This window comes from Hyperoodon ampullatus (assembly GCF_949752795.1).
Source record: "Hyperoodon ampullatus genome assembly, chromosome: 3".
Lineage (NCBI taxonomy): Eukaryota > Metazoa > Chordata > Mammalia > Artiodactyla > Ziphiidae > Hyperoodon > Hyperoodon ampullatus.
Genome location: NC_136916.1, coordinates 112,210,563 through 112,228,530, shown reverse-complemented (window position 1 = coordinate 112,228,530; position 17,968 = coordinate 112,210,563). Strand labels below are relative to the sequence as shown.

At 35.1% G+C, this 17,968-nt stretch overlaps 1 protein-coding gene across 1 annotated transcript in view; it reads right to left on the bottom strand.

The window, feature by feature from the left end:
- The window catches only part of G2E3 (G2/M-phase specific E3 ubiquitin protein ligase), a gene marked incomplete at its 3' end in the record, with an annotated part of 47,393 nt that extends 30,268 nt beyond the window's left edge, over positions 1-17,125 (bottom strand). Inside the window, 7 exon segments of the mRNA XM_079700045.1 lie at positions 270-386; positions 1,071-1,177; positions 5,208-5,373; positions 6,431-6,555; positions 9,195-9,296; positions 11,983-12,080; positions 17,085-17,125. Of these exon segments, the coding sequence (XP_079556171.1) occupies positions 270-386; positions 1,071-1,177; positions 5,208-5,373; positions 6,431-6,555; positions 9,195-9,296; positions 11,983-12,080; positions 17,085-17,121 (752 nt within the window). The 5' untranslated portion in view covers positions 17,122-17,125.
- Between the last annotated feature and the right edge of the window lie 843 nt (positions 17,126-17,968).

Here is a 17,968-nt window from a genome sequence, read left to right as displayed (position 1 = left end):
AACATAAAAGAGACAGCTAGTGGGAAGAAGCTGCATAGCACAGAGAGGTCATCAGCTCGGTGGTTTCTGACCACCTAGAGCGGTTGGATAGGGAGGGTGGGAGGGAGGGAGACGCAAGAGGGAAGAGATATGGGAACATATGTATATGTATAACTGATTCACTTTGTTATAAAGCAGAAACTAACACACCATTGTAAAGCAATTATACTCCAATAAAGATGTTAAAAAAAAAAAAAGGACACTAAGCACAACTGAACTTCCCCATATACCTGTCAGGCACATTATAGTCTCGCCCTTCTTTGCAACGACATCTTCGGACATCACAATGCTCATAGTGCTGCAGAAGCTCTTGGTAAGCATTTTCCTCTAATTCCCAAGATGCATCTCTGTAAATGAAGCAAGATATAAAATATACTTTGGCCTAAAATGTTACACACAAAGACTGATAATGAATCTAAAAATAAAAACTCTTCACAAACTTAGGAACAGGGATGAAATTTGTTCTTTTTACAATTAATCATTCACTTCAACATATAAATCCCTTTGTGTCATTTTATCCTACAGTTAATTAGTCTCACAGTGAATTTCAAATGCTAAATGAAAAATTAAGTAGAAATTTTCTGAAACTTACATTTTTCCTAATATTTCACTTCTAATTTTTTGAATTTCAAGTTTAGTACCATATTTCTGGATTCCACACCTTTAAGTATTAAGAAAATTCTTCTTATACATTTTAAACCACATCTTGATTCTCTCAAATAATTTATATATACCATTTTGAAGCCTATTATACTTGTGTATCAATCAATCAATCAATATTGTACACAAGTGAGGTGTACAATTATTAAGAGACTATAAACAACTAATTAGACATTTAAGTCACAGTACCTGGTTCTCAAGAACTAGCAATCTGGGAAGGAGGAGGAAAGGTGGCAGGGACGGTTTTATATTTCCCTATTTGAAATGGCTGCTTGTCCATGAGTAATTAATCAGACATCAATGATTATTTCCATTGTTATTAAATCCTATATTTAAAACCTATTTTCATCAAAAGGCTAAATGTTACTCACTTTTCAGGAATATGAATTCCCATTCTCAACATCTCTTTCTGAAATATATCACTATTATTGCATATTGTGCACCTAAAGAAAAACACTCCTGCATTTATTGCTTGAACCTATAGTGGAAAATAGAAAATATATGATTAATAATTTAACAGGTTATCAGGTTATGAATTATATAGCTAATAGAACATGTGTGCTACTTTTCACATATATATTATGGAAACTTATTTTTTATGTTTGTGGTTCATAAACTTTGACAAACTAAGTTACCTCACTGCTAAAATTTGGGGATATTTCTCCCAATGGGAAAAAAAATTAAGCTAATGAATTGACTTTTCTTTACATCTATCACCCATATGTGTTTCTCAACCCTTTGTATCTAATGTCATTTCTGTTCCCAAATATTGTGTTGTCCATCACTCTCTGTGAATAAAACAGTAAACATCATCAGTTACTTCATCTAGGAAGGATGTTTAAATAAATGTTACATATAAAGCATCATTGGTTCTGTTTTTAACTCAATCTCTGTAAGTTTTCTTCCTAAGGGGGAGAAGCATAAAACCTATTCTCACTGCTTCAGCAAATAAAAATACAGAAGCAGGAGAAAGAGAGAGAAAGAGTAGCCAATCACCACTTTAAAAAGCTAGTAGCACACACTCATTTAATAAATATTTAATCCCTACTATATAGGCACCAAACACTATGCTAGTACCAAAAATAGAAACATAAAATGACTTAGATCCTATTTCAAGGAATTCTTGTGAGTAGGCATATACTATAAAAGTATTATTATTTTTTATACATTTATTTATTTATTTATGGCTGCATTGGGTCTTTGCTGCTGCATGTGGGCTTTCTCTAGTTGTAGCGAGTGGGGGCTACTCTTTGTTGCGGTGCACGGGCTTCTCATTGTGGTGGCTTCTCTTGTTGAGGAGCATGGGCTCTAGGCGTGCAGGCTCGAGTAGTTGTGGCCCACGGGCTTAGCTGTTCTGCGACATGCGGGATCTTCCCGGACCAGGTCTCGAACCCGTGTCCCCTGCATTGGCAGGCGGATTCTTAACCACTGCGCCACCAGGGAAGTCCTAAAAGTATTTTTTAAAAAGTATCTATGGAAGAGAGGGCTTCCCTGGTGCCGCAGTGGTTAAGAATCCGCCTGCCAATGCAGGGGACACGGGTTCGAGACCTGGTCCGGGAAGATCCCGCATGTCGCAGAACAGCTAAGCCCGTGGGCCACAACTACTCGAGCCTGCACGCCTAGAGCCCACGAGTCACAACTCCTGAGCCCGTGTGCCACAACTACTGAAGCCTGCGTGCCTAGAGCCTGTGCTCTGCATCAAGAGAAGCCACTGCAATGAGAAGCCCGCGCACTGCAACAAAGAGTAGCCCCTGCTCACTGCAACCAGAGAAAGCCGGCGCGCAGCAACGAAGACCCAACACAGCCAAAAATAAATAAATAAATTTATTTAAAAATAACTAAACAAATAAATAAAAAGTATATACAGAAGAGAAAGGAAGAAGTACTGAAGTTTATGTAAGAGCCTGACAAAAATGTCACAGGGATGGTACGGTCAAAGTTAAGTTTGAAAGAAGTAGGGGTTTGCCAGGAAAATAGGACAAAAGACAATACAAGGAGAGGGAATAGCATATATCAAGTCTCAGTGGCAAAAGAGTACATGTGATTGGGGAAATAATAATAGTATACTTAGAAATTACATGCTGATCATACTGAACTAAGTAATTAAAATAGACAGGTAAATCAAAGTCAGTAGTGTGAAGAATTGACAGAGAATAAGGCATGCAGGAGTTAGTGGCCTCTGGCAAAAGTCTAGTTAAAAAAAAAAAGTGTCTGAAGTGAAATCACAAAGGGTTTAAGGTAGAGGGTAGCAACAAAAAAGGATACACCAAAAATATTAAGCAGACCTGACAGACTTGGAGAATGATTTGTGGATGGTGAAGAAAGAAGTGGACAAAGAGGAATCCAGGTTCAAACAACTAGCAGGTAGCACTCACACAACATGTGAGAGGGAAGCAACAAGTTAATGAAATCTCTGCTGAACCTAAAGGATCTTTGAATAATTGTACACAGATACCAAGATCTTACTAAGTATAGGATACGATACAAGGAAGTGTCTAGCATGGAGAAAAGAAAAACAGCATAGGACATATGAAAGATACCAACAAGACCACAGCAATGATGTGAGAAATCCAAACTGAACAAGAATAGTGACAATTCTCTGCATACAGAGTGAAAAGTCAATTTCTTTGATATTAATCTACAGTCTCTCCTCACAAAATCCCAATGTATCTATATTGGTCACAAATGAAATCTGCTTAACCACATACAATTCTCATCCTACTGCATAGGTTTGTTCTTCCTTCAACTCTTTTATATTAATGGAGTTCAGAGATAAAAAAAAATTTATTTGGGTATTATTATAGCTACCTAAACAGGGTAGACTCCATTTACTATTTCAGTTAAGACTTGTATCAGTGGAAAAGCCACTGGAGTTCCTTTAAGGAACATGACTCAAGAATGAACTCTGTCCTGGTGTGCTCTAACCAAGTAATAATTGCTTGCTTGTTAATATTTATATCACAGACAGGTGTCCATGGGGCCATGACCTTACATCTGCATAAAGTAGACCTACATTTTTGTTAGTAGTACTATTTCTAGTTTTCAATGACAGAATTAGAAACTTGATATTTTCGGAGTTCACAAAAAGTCCTATGAATACTAGGTCAAATTTGAGAACCTCTCTCTGTTTCATTATTAATGCATAATGAGGTTTGTCCTGAAAAATAACATACTATTATTACAAAGTTAACAAGATGATACATTTGGCAGCAATTACATTCAATTCATTCAAATACAAACCCTGAATTAAGACAAATTACCTTTTAAAGATTCTCACATAATGTGAACTTCTTCCTCAATAGGTAAAGATAGCATTTCATGATGTTTATGAACTGCACTCTCTAGATCCCTTTACAAACACTTAACTTTGTAAGAATGAAGAGGATTTCTAATATTTACCCAACAAAATAGGCTCCATCCTGCCACTTTTAACTGATAACTAATAATAACTAACCAATACTAAGAATAAGAGTTCAAGGCTCATACCAAAAAAAAAGAAAGTAATCAAGCTTTACTACTTTGACTACTGTTAGTACTTTTAAGATTTGGTGAAATAGAAGAGGATTTACATCTCCTAACTTAAAAAAAAGAACTCTTGTAGTTAATTTGTAATCAATAATAACATTTCATTTTACTAAACAATAATAAAAGCCAAGCTTTAAAAAACAGTATAAACTTAAGTGAACCCTTTGTCACTTGGCATTCTATCAACTATAATTGTCTATCAATTGGCACTTTCACACATTTATACTATATACTGGACATTATTAATAACTGGGATCTTTTTAAAATTTTAAATTATCTTCTGAATTGAAGAAACTAAATTGTTTAATGTGTGTTTTATGATATTTCATTTACTTGAAAACTTGCCATCAGGTTTGACATACAAGGTGGCTCTCAAAGAACTAATATTAGTATCAATTCATTAGACAGTAATCAGTTTACTGTCAAAAAGTTATGATAAAGTGTTTACTACAGCTAAAAAAATAGACCTCTTAACATTAAATTAACTTACAGTTAATTATTTCACATATCTTGGTTTTCTAAGCTTAAATATATAAATGAACTTGGGAATTAAAATCTGTGTATTATTCATTGTGAAATACAAACAAAATCCTTGGGTAAAAACAACAAAATTTTAAAAGTGTAAATATACATTAAAAGGTAGTATCTAAAGTATTTATTAAAACATTAATTACGGGAAGATCCCACATGCCGTGGAGCGCCTGGGCCTGTGAGCCATGGCCGCTGAGCCTGCGCGTCCGGAGGCTGTGCTCCGCAATGGGAGAGGCCACAACAGTGAGAGGCCCGCATACCGCAAAAAAAAACAAAAAAAAAACCTGTACACTTCAATAGGTTGAAGTTTATATGTAAAATTTGATTCAATAAAGCTGTTTAAAAAAGTTACAAGTAGTAGGAGCTAAAATACACATCAATTTTTTCTAATTTAAAATTCAAATCAGCAAGCAACAAATTTTATACCAGAAAAAGCTGACACAACATCTTACCTGTAAACAGTCTCTATGGAACCAAGCATTCTTACAACAAGGACTTCGTAATATGCTGTAAGTTGGAATAGGCTCAATAAATTCCAGGCAAATGGTGCATGGTAAGGAGTCTCTATAATTATTAGATGTAATTATCTGAACAGGTCGATGGTTCCAACAAAATGACCTAAAAACGTATATTATTTTAAAACATCTAATAAAATTATACAGCACAACTAGACTAGCTTTACAATTCATATTTATAAGAGAAAATTCATTCGTCTCTCTCGTAATTAACCTACAACAGACTGGAACAACGGCACTATAAATCAGTCTCATAATCTATAACTAAGGAGAGCTGAATTTTCAAAATGTGAACCTTTTGCTGGTGAGATTTACTTCACAGAATTTCAGTAACTAATATTATGTTGAGAATCCTATGTAATACTGTTAGCAACAGAGTATACACACCATTGTACTCAACCTTGCACAAAATCAAAGGAAGGAACTTAAACTTAAAAATAATATATTAATAATATAACAAATAAAATGCAAACAATAACTTATTCTTAACCCACTAAATGTATTTCCATTTGTATTTTCTAAACTGCAATTCTCATAGATAACAATCCATTAAATAGGTCAAGAGCACAAAGACTAAAAGAAATAGAACACTCATGATACCAAATACCAAAATTCATAAAATCTTGATGTTTAGAGCGAAAGTCAAGAAGCAAATATTTTTAGGGGGATCCCAGGGCATAATATTTATTTTTTGGACTCCATCAAATTTATATGCCTTCACTTTACTCAGTGAGAAACACATATGTCCCTGTGAAAGAAAAGTAAACTATTAAATCTAAAGAATGACATAAAATCTAGAATTATTTAAGATGGAAATTTTCACTGAATATGAGTATATTAACAGTTCCATATTATATTCTAGAGCTGAAAGCTAGAGGTGAATATTAATCATTAAGTCCATTACAGATATTGCAATTCTCCAGACTTTGCAAATAGAAATGACCATAAAGGAAGGAGAGAGAAATTATATATATATATATATATATATATATATATATATATATGTACACACACCCACACACACATATCTAAAGTATACATATAACCTCAATGCAGCTTTGAAAAGAAATTTGACAAAGGAATTATATAATTGGGAGATCCATATCCATTTTCCATTTTCTTTTACATTTTCTTTCATATTCAACAGTTAATTAACTCACGCAAAATTGCCAGTGAACTGGAAAACACATTCTCTCTGAAGTCCACATGGGAAATGATAACTTCGTTTACATCGGGGTGCGACACATCCAATTGAAGCACCGGTTTTCTTGCAAATACAGCACTTCTAAAAGAAAGTATAAAAATAGGAGTTATAACATGTACAAAACTTGAGTACTATAGATAAGACCGAGGTATAAATGAATATTCTTTGTGGAGAGTCTGAAAATTATTTTCATCATACAACAGCTGTGAAGATAGTATATTAAAGAAATTTCCTGAAAAAAACTGTTCTACCCAGAAACAATCTAAAGGGACTAAAGATTCACTCCCGTAACAATTTCTGGTAAAGGAAACACCTCTAACTCGAGAAGCTTCGTTTCCTTCCTATCTGCTAAAATATTTTAAACTGAAGGGTTTGTAAACATAATGGTTATACATGAAAGTGTCATTCAAATTTCAATAGAAAACACATAGTTAGGAAATATTTATTAAGGACGACAGCAAAACAATACTAAAAACCAGTCTGTAAAATATTGGCTAGGATCACTCTATCCTAACCAAATGAAAAAGTGTTAGATACCCACAGTAGGTTAAGCAGTGATTCCCTCAAAAGATATGTTCAAGTCCTAATTCCTGGTACCTTTGAATGTGACCTTACTTGGAAACAAGGTCTTTGTAGATACTTGATTTACAAGTATCTACAAAGCTATCTTTAGCTTACAAGTATCTTGAAAGCTAAAGATTTCAAGATGAGTTCATCTTGGATTTAGAGTGGTCCCTCAATCAAAAGGCTGGTGTCCTTATAAGTAAAAGGAGAGGGAGATTTAAGAGACACACACAGGGGGAGGCCACATGAAGATGGCAGCAGAGAGTGGAGTTATGCTGCCACAAGCCAAGGAATGCCAAAGGTTGCCAAGCAGGCATCAGAAGTTCGAAGAGAAGCATGGAACAGATTATCCCTCAGAGCTTCCAGAAAGAATCAATCCCTTTAACAGCTTGATCTGGAACTTTCAGTCTCCAGAATTGTGAGAGAATAAATTTCTGTTTCAAGCAACCCAGTTTGTGGTAATCTATTACAGCAGCCCTAGCAAACAAATACAATACCACTGCCACTAACTTAAATATAACAGTGGTATATAAATAGAAAGACTATTAGATGAATCAATCATTACTAAAATACAGAACAGTACTTAAAATATCTTGGAACCCTTGAGATGACAATTATAATGGCCACTGATGGAGAGATTATACTGCTGACCCGTCAAACAACACCAGGTTGTATACTTTGCCAACCTGAGGCTCTCCCTGTAAACTGACGTATGGAATTCTACTGTAAGGTCACAAATAGAGACACCTCTTCAGTATCAAGATACTCTCAAAGGTTCACAATATACTCAGAGAGGTTACAGATGTCTTAAGAAAACATTTCCAAACTGCAAGGGGGCCTTTATAGGTCATGTATCATGACAAGTTCACTATCACCAGAAGATTGAGAAATATTGATACTAATACTCCCACATGGCCCTTAGATAAATGCCACTGTTAACCTTTTTCCCAAGGTTTTCCCTTGTGCCTTAGAACCTCTATTTTACCATTAACTCCTCTGCATCTTCAACATCTTTAAAAATAATTGCTTCCACTTCTTTGTCTCAACTAAAATAAAGGTCTCTGCATGCTTCCCTTATAGAATCTCTTGAATGAAGCTGCTTATTTTTCCAGCTTCCTTAATTTCCAGATTTGGCAAGGAGTGGGAGTGGGATATGGATAGAGGCAGGAAGGAGGACAAGCAGAACATTATTTTAGTTCTGTGTGGCAGACTGTAGGCCACTACTCTATCAGACTTAAAAAGATATGGTCCTTTGAACCTAATGACATCTACTCTCTGCCATCTAATAATTTCTTGGTCAGTTCTCCACCTCCAGACTTTGGCACCTTTCTCTGTATTTTAATTCTTGCTGTCATTCTAAATGACTTCTGCACTGATGGGACAACCTTTCTTTGACTTCCTCAACTAAAATGTGTCAATGCACTTCATCACCACTCCAGGGTAATGAAGAATCCTCTCATCACCCATAACTGCTCCACCATGGAAATCATCAATTCCATTATCACATTCTCTGAACAGAAACCCCTGTACTTCCAATCTTCTCATTCTCTTAACTCTCATTGTTTCTACTCAGGCCACATGGAGACATACAGTCTGTTCATTGCACATAATATAGTAAGCTATCACACAGAAGATTCACAAATTATAACTGAATGAATAAGGAGTTAAGGTTTAGAATATCTATCTTGGAGAACAGAAGGCATGGAACACAAGAACACCATGTCACAGAAGAGCCACAAGAGATGTGGAGATCATAAATTATTAGTCTGTATAGTTGTGTAATTTCCATGTCAATCTTTCATTCCAATCCAACAAATGAGGTATAAGAATGAAAAGTGAATAGTTGGGTTGCCTCAGGATTGAAGGTCTGAAGAACAGCTGAGGGGAAGTATGGTCATAATTCTGATGGTAAGAGTGGATGAAATGATGGGTAGGTCGGAAGAAGATAAGGAAGTGAAATCAGTATCATCACATATCTTATCCAGGGTTGGTTTAGCAAAATGTTCTTCTAAAATTTACTGTATTTGACAAAAATAAGCATTGGAACATAAAAACAATATCTTACAGATTTCTAGTAGAGAAAGTGATAGAATAGACTTCCTTAGTATTGACAATATTTATGGCATTAGGTGTAATGAGTAAAATAATTTACTTACCAGTTTCGAAGCCCTAGTCACTTCTTTCCTGATATCTTCTACTAGAAAACCATAAACTCCTTCTTCTTCTTTACCCCTCTGCCAAATTCCACTTGACATCAACTATGAATATATTCTCAATTAGAAAATAAACTCTAAGAAACTAGTTTGGAATAAAAAATATATACCTATAATATTCCAATAAAAAATGGGCATAAAACAACTCAAATTTTAAGTATCTCTTACCTATAATAGTTATTTTTCATGGTCAAAGTAAGAGGCTACTCACATTCTTTGATTTGGAAGACACTGTATATTAACAGTTCATGTAACCAAACTGGTTTCTAAAAAGTATTATAGAAAATAACAGAAAAAGAAAGGAAGAAAAACAACAAAAAACACTTATAATCAAGCTTTAGGGGAAAAAAAAGTGGCAAATACTTAAAGGCGTATATGTAATAATAATGAATACTATGGAGATAATTATCAGTGATATTTCAGGTTAACTTTAAATCTCGCTGGATTCTGAATCATAAAAGGCATATTTATAGGGAACCTACTGAATTGTAGTTAATGCAAATGAATTTTGAAAAATCTGTTTTAACTTCAATTTAAATATGTTAAAGGAACATGAATCAAGAAAAAGCATGAGACTGTGAATAAGAAATCCTGACTTTGCAAACCAGGCTCTGTGTCCAACTCTCTGAAAGCCTAGGCAAGTAATTTCATGTTTCTGACATTAAACACAAAAATAAAAACAATAGACTAGGTTGTTTCCAAGTCTCTTTCAGCTCTAACATTCCATTACCATTTATAACATTACTATACTTTTGTGTTCACAATGAAATAGAATCTTATAAGTGTTGAGCCTAGGGTCAGTATGTTTCAGGATTACTATACTCATTAATAAAATAAGAAAGAATGTAAGGGAAATTTTCATATGACCAACTTAAGCATATTAAATAACTCCAACATACTTCAGATTTGTGATCAGAGTTTTATTTTAATCAGTATAATATATCCTAAAAGAAAAATCCAAAAGCGATATGTTACTTAAGAATTATGAAAAAATAACCCACTGACTAATAAAATAGTTCTCTTAACTCTACTACATAAAAAGTAAAATACACTCTTTAGAAAAATGAAAAGGTTTTCTTTTGTGATGCAAACTATAAGGATCTAACTTACAAATACGTTTGGAATGTCAACTTCATGGTCCCTTAAATCTTGGTACAAAGTAGGTAGGTTTCTAGACCAGTCTACAAATTTTAGACAATCACCAAGAATTTATGTTAGATGATTTCTCAAGGAAGCATCTAAAGAGTTTTAACATGGATGCTGTGGCGCATATAAAAATATGTCCACAAATTTGTTGATACTCCTTTCTTAAAGTGGTGGGAACTAATTCCTTCCCCTTAAGTGTGGGCTAGAATTAACGACTCACCTCTAACAGAATAAAGCAAAAGTAACAGTGGTATGCGACTGTAAAAACTAGGTCATGTGGTTCCATCTTGGTGTATATCTATCCCTCTGTCTCTCTCTTTTATCACTTCCTCTGGGAGAAGGCAGAAGTCATGCTGTGAGCAGCCCTATAGCCCAGGAAGTAAGGAACTGAGACCTTCTGCCAACAGTTAGGAGGAACTGAGGCCAAAAGCCACGTGAGTGAGCCACTGGAGATGGACACTCCAGCCCAGTCAAGCTTTCAGATGACTGAACCATGGCTGACATCTCAATTGCATCCTCATGAGAGACCCTGAGCCAGAACCACCCAGCTCACCCAATACCAGATTCCTGTCCTTCAGAAACCATTTGAGAACAGAAATAGTCACAGATGTAGAAAACAAACTTATGGTTACCAAGGGGGAAGTAGGGGGGAGGGAGGCATAAATTGGGAGATTGGGATTGACACATACACACTACTATATATAAAATAGATAATAAGAACCTACCACATAGCACAGAGAACTCTACTCAATACTCTGTAACGACTTATATGGGAAAAGAATCTAAAAAAGAGTGAATATATGTATAACTGATTCACTTTGCTGTACAGCAGAAACTAACACAACATTGTAAATCAACTATACTCCAATAAAAATTTAAAAAAAGAAACCATTTGAGATAATAAATGTTGCTTAAGCTGCTAAATTTCAGGATAATGAGTTAAGCAGCAATAATAACTAATACAAGTGCCAAGAAATGCTGCATGTGCTCATGCAACCTTAGCATGCTAAGGCAGTGATGGTGCCACTAATATCTTAAGGCAGATTCAGTGAGGTGAGAAGTTGGTGGAGGGAATGCGGAACAAATGAGAGACTAATTCTCAATATGACATCATTTTTTCTTTCTTCTGAGTGACACATAAATTAACCTATTTCCTTTTACACAAATATTTATTACCTTTAGTCAGAACTTTTCTTTCCAGTTTCTCTGTGAAATAAAGTACTTTTCTTTTACTTCTTAAGCCTTCAAACAAGTATTTTCTGAGATTTATCACTAGCAACAATGAAAACAAAGTACTAAAATGAATAACTCCCTTAGAAACCTAACCATTTTCTCCTTTTTTCCACTGAGGCCCTAAAGGGTTAGACAAAAATAAGCAGGTAATGATGACAGGTATTTCTACGTACCAAGTAATTTCAGAATCTTAGAATTTGATAAATGAAAAATCTTATTTTTACATATAAGCAAAAGGAGATCCAGAAAAGTTAAATGACTTATCCATTTCTCAGAAACCAGCCATCAGGATCGAATTCTCTTCTTTAGAAGAATATCAGATTGCTAGGATTTAATTAAAAATTATACTCACCAAACAATAGTAATGTACAGTGAGATTCCATTTCTCATTAGTTTTCTTTTCTCCATATTTAATAGGACAGTCATCATTTTTTCGACAGAAAACACAAGCTAACAGTGAAAAAAGTAATAGATATAAAAAAATTTTAAACAAAAACAAAAAAAAAACCCTATGGAATTGGTGCTTCTCTCAATTGATGCGTTCAATTCTTTTTGAGAGAGCAAATCACTTTATACTGTTATCAGTAAATTAAAACTTCCAATACATACTTCTAAAACAATAATGTGACTTTACATTTTTTTCATTAATCTTTAATGATGAATCCCAGTGTGTTGTTAAAATGGCAACTCATTGAAAACAACCGATTAGGAAACTCTGAAACTCCATCTCTCTAAAGCAATAAAACCTGCCAAATGCTGGTTGTGCATTTGGTTATGCTGCCAAAACCATCAGAATCAACTTTTCAGAAAATCTGAAATCTGATTTAAAAACTTAAAATAATCAGAAGAATGCTTCATAAAGAAACAAGCTGCCAAAATTTGATGAGAGATTTGTGGCATTTTAACTTACCTGCCAACCATCCCCCACTCTCCAGCTGGGCAATGGCCTTAGGCCCATGTTCAATGTGTATTGTTCCTTAGGCCCATGTTCCTAGTGTGGATTGTCTAAGAGGAGGTAATATGGACCTTGTCAAAGAAATGTGATTGTGTGTTCTGACCTGTATGGTGGCTCCCCAAGGGACTGGCTCAGATGCCTGCCCTTGTTTCACCTGCCTCAGAAATTTCTCAGGGCTGGAGTCTGACTGCTAAAAACATTTAAGACAAGTACACTAGAGGCAGCAGCTTGAAGCAAAGGATAACAGACAGGGTAAGCAGGTCACAGACCAAAAAGGTTAGGAAAAAAAGAGTCTGGAAAAGGAAGATACATGGGAAAATAAGGGCTTTGAAAAGCTCTCAAATATACCAGGGAATCTAGAAGGACACCACATGCCCAGGACTGGATGCATGCTCAGAAATGACCCTAGAAACTCCAAGCTTTCACCTCTGGCTGATCTTTAGGCTTGTAGACTCATATAGCAAGCCTATATGAAAAAGGAAAGATCCCAAATCAATGACTTTATTTTAACCTTAAAGAACCAGAAAAAGAACAAACTAAACCCAAAACTAGCAGAAGAAAGGAAATAATAGAGATTAGAACAGAGATAAATGACACAGAGAACAGGAAAACAATAGAATAAATATAAACAAAGTTGGTTCTTTGAAAAGGTCAACAAAACTGGCAAACCTTCAGCTAGACAAAGAGAGAAGACTCAAAACTTATAACAAAGCTACAAAAAGTATGGTCATGACATACAGCAAGACATATAGATCAATGGAAAAGAATCCAGAATGACCATACATCTATGGTCAATTAATTTTGAACAAGTATTCCAAGATCATTCCATGGGGAAAGAACAGTCTCTTTAACAAATGGGGCTGGGAAAATTGGATAGCCACATGCAAGATAATAAATTAAATCCCTATCTCATACCTTATACAAAAATTAATTCAAAATAGATCAAAGACTTAAACATAAGAGCCGAAACTATAAAACTCTTTCTTAGAAGAAAATGCAGGGGTAAATCTTCAAAACCCTGGTTTGGGAATGGTTTTTCAGATATCACCTGACACCAAAAGCAAAAGTAATAATAGAGAAATTGGACTTCATCAAAGTTTAAAATTTTTGTGCATCAAAGAACACTATCAACAAAGTGAAAAGATAATCTACAGAATGGTTAAATATACTTGGAAATCATATACCTTTTAAGGGTCTAGTGTCCAGAATATATAAGTATTACAACCCCAAAATAAACACACAACTCAATTTTAAAACGGGACAAAGGATCTGAATAAACATTTCTCCAAAGAAGATATAAAATAGCCAATAAGCACATTAAAAGATGCTTAATATCATCATAGTCAGCAGTTCCTCAAAAAGTTAAACAGTTACCATGTGATATAACAATTCCATTCCTGAGTCTATATAATACCAAAGAATTAAAAACAGATGTTCAAATACTTGTACACTAAAGTTCACAGTAGCACTGTTCACAATAGCCAAAAAGGAAAACAAATCAAATTTCCATCAATGAATGGATGAATGGGTAAACAAAATATACCATATCCACACAATGGAGTATCTTTCAGCTATAAAAAGCAATGAAATACCGATACATGCCACAACACGGATGAGCCTAGAAACATTATGCTAAATCTAAGAATACAAGCACAAAAGGTCACATATTATATGATTCCATTTATACAACAGATTACATTACCCAAAATAGGTAAATCCACAGAGACAGACAAAAAGCAGGCTGGTAGTCTCCACAGGTTGAGGACAGGGGAAATCAGAAGTGAATGCCTAATGGATAAGAGTTTTCTTTTGGGGGGATGATAATGTTTTGGAACTAGATAGTGGTAACGGTTACACAACACTGTGAATGTATGAAGTGCCATCAAATTGTACCCTTCAAAATAGTTAGGATGATGAATTCTATTGATATGTTATATGTATTTTACCACAATAATAAAAAAAAATTTTTTTAAGGCAAATTGTAGAGTCAGGGAGATCTGAGTTAAGACTCGGCTCCACACTCTTGCTGTGTAACCTTGAACAAGTCACATAAACACTTTATCGTTCCAGTTCCTCATCTTAAAAATAAGGACAACAATATGGGCTTCCCTGGTGGCGCAGTGGTTGAGAGTCTGCCTGCCAATGCAGGGGACACGAGTTCATGCCCTGGTCCGGGAAGATCCCACATGCTGCAGAGCAGCTAGGCCCGTGAGCCATGGCCGCTGAGCCTGCACGTCCGGAGGCTGTGCTCCGCAACGGGAGAGGCCACAACAGTGACAGGCCCACGTACCACACACAAAAAAATAAGGACAACAATAGCACCTACCTCAAACTATGCCTTAATGAGGATTAAATGAGAGAGTATACAGCAATATAATTAAAAGGGTATGGCACACAGATAGAACTGAATGTTAGTACTATAAGTACCAATCCTTTCTATCTTATATTTACCTGTTCAGCAAATTTCTAATACCATACTAATAAAACAATAAGAAAATCACTAGCTGCAAAGACTCTGAGCATCTCAAGGCGGCAAACCAATACAAGATGAAATGAACGTGAATCTAAATGACTGCATGGAGCCGAAACTCCCTATCTGTCCAATTTCCCCTAACCAATGCACGTTGAACTGTAAACATTTACTGTATTAACCATTAAAACTTCAGGGTTTACCTATTACAGCAGCTAATCATATTTACCTTAACTAATACATGTAATCAAGAATGAAAGCTATGTGTTGAAAATATACTGTATCTGTTAATAGGCTACTCAGAAAATAGATTGCAGGACTGGAAGGAAACAGCATGAGCTAATACTTAGTATTGTGAAACATCCCCCCTATATTTGTCCTCCCTCACTCTAGCTTAATAAGCAATAACTGAAAGGCCCTTCCCTCAATCTTTTAAAAGGTTTCAGCTCCCCTTCCTCCCCCATACAGAGTACCTGACTACATTAATTGCAGCAAATTGCCATTTGCTTATTGGACATCTTACACCAGCAGCTCCTGCCTTAACTTCTTCATCCCCAGTGCCTATACTTTCAGCTGTAAGTGTGCATGCAGCTATCAAGAGGAAGAGGAATACAAGGAATTAGCTGAGATTACATAAGAGGAGTCCTTAAGGTGAATGCTGGATGGAGCTGCATCTGCTATATGCTGTGGACCTGTGCTTTCCATCTGTTCTCCTCCTCCCTTTGCCCAGTACCGAGATCCTTGGACACAGAATAGACTAGGTTTCAGGCATGCATTTTTATAAGTAGGTTACCTTTCTTTTATTTGCACTTTGCTGTTGTTTAATTGTAATGTTTAAAATTCAGTAAAATTGTTCTCACTTCATTATATTTATTAAGACCATCTTCTATTATACTACAGCAAATGATACTGGTTATGTTACAACAATAAAATGAACACATTCATGTAAGTAAAAAACTGAGTCAATCTTAAGAAAAATATTAAGTAAATAACAGTAATAGGTAGTATTTCCATTTGGCAAATATGTGAAGGTAGTCCATGAAATACTAAGTTTCAGAACTATTAGCACAGTTGATAGAAGTCTGTAGGTAAAAGCAGGAAAGCGAAGTAGAGGAGGTTTAAGAGCACAAATTTCCGTATCCAACAAGATATGGAGTTATCAGATACTCTATAAGTGAGAGTCAAGATACAGAGTTTTAAGTGTAATACTTTGAGAGGGAATCAAAAAATAAATTTTATAAAGGGTAGATCAGGGAGAAGTAGTGGCAAAGGAGTATAAAGTAACAAGTTAAAATTTCCATCTTCCATAGTAGCTAATCAATATGTACTGTTTAGGGCTTCCCTGGTGGCACAGTGGTTGGGAGTCTGCCTGCCGATGCAGGGGACACAGGTTCGTGCCCCAGTCCAGGAGGATCCCACATGCCGCGGGGCGGCTGGGCCCGTGAGCCACGGCCACTGAGCCTGCGCGTCTGGAGCCTGTGCTCCGCAACGGGAGAGGCCACGGCAGTGAGAGGCCCACGTAACGCAAAAAAAATATATATATATATATGTACTGTTTATAACTAATAAATGAAAACAACTAAAAGCAAAGGTCTACATCTGTTTGAGAAGACTGTTGTGAGCGCTAATAGGCAAGTTTTCCTTTTCATGTTAAACTTTCATATGTTGTTTAAATTGTTCTCATCTGCATTTTATCTTTTGTAAGAAGAAAAATCACACAAAAAGGTAAAAAAATCATATTTATTAAATAAGTAATACTGTTTTATTCAGATACAAACCATACTTGATAAATACACATAGAGAATACAAATAATATTTGGCAAATTATCCTTTTCTAGCAAATTTTTGTTGAAATGAATACACACAACATTATATTTTAGTATACAGAAACATGAACTAAGAATATCAGGAAATTCATTCCTATTGTTTGAGTACCAGTCTAAAAAGATTTATTGTAATAAAAAAGTAAGAGTAAATTATCTTAACATTTTAAATTAAATTTGAAAATATTTTAAATATGGTTACTTACTGGGATTCTGTGAGCCTCCAGGTTTACTTTCATTCATTTTACTAGGAAAAATAAGAATATACAATCAGCCATTTTAATTTTAAAATTCTCAAATTATCAATTTTAATTAGATTTAGGCAGTGTATGATTACAAATACGTTGCATCATTTCTTACTCTAGTACTTAGTTTCCTCACCTTTCCAAATCTAAGACCAGTAATTCTCAACAAGGGTGGTAAATTCTGGAGACAGTGTTGAAATTGGAGGGAATGTTTTTTAGTTATCAAAAAGATTAAGATGACTACTGGCATTTAGTGGAAAGGAGCCAGGATTGCAGGACATACCAGGAACAAAGAGACCTACACTTTCTAATTTCTAGCAGTTTCACAAATCTATTGCAGAAAATTCCATAAACACACGATAACAGTCCTTCACCTAGAGTAAACATAAACATTTTAACTTATAAATAATATTTAGTTAGTATCCCAACAACACAGATTTGTATTTGAGATCCAATCTCTCCAGCTTCTAATTTCTTACCCTTCTCCCCTGTGCAGATGAATTGCAACTACTGCTTACTTTTAAGTTTACTGTAATTCAGAATAATGATTGAGGTCCAAAATATAGGTAACTTACACAGCTATAGACTAATTTCGCTTTATAAGGAAATCACAATTTCTATGTGGCTCTGTCTTCTCTTCCTCTTCCCCTTCAAACTATCAATACAAGGACCTAAGGCGTCTCTCTTGGTTGGACAGTGCAATGAAGTTCTGTCTAGATATTTATAATATATGTATAGATAACTATGCTACTTAAAGAAAAGTACCTGAAGTTTCTTACTTACTAGCCTCAGAACTCTGTACTACACAAGTGCTTTCTCATCTTTACAACAGAAGAGAATAAAAG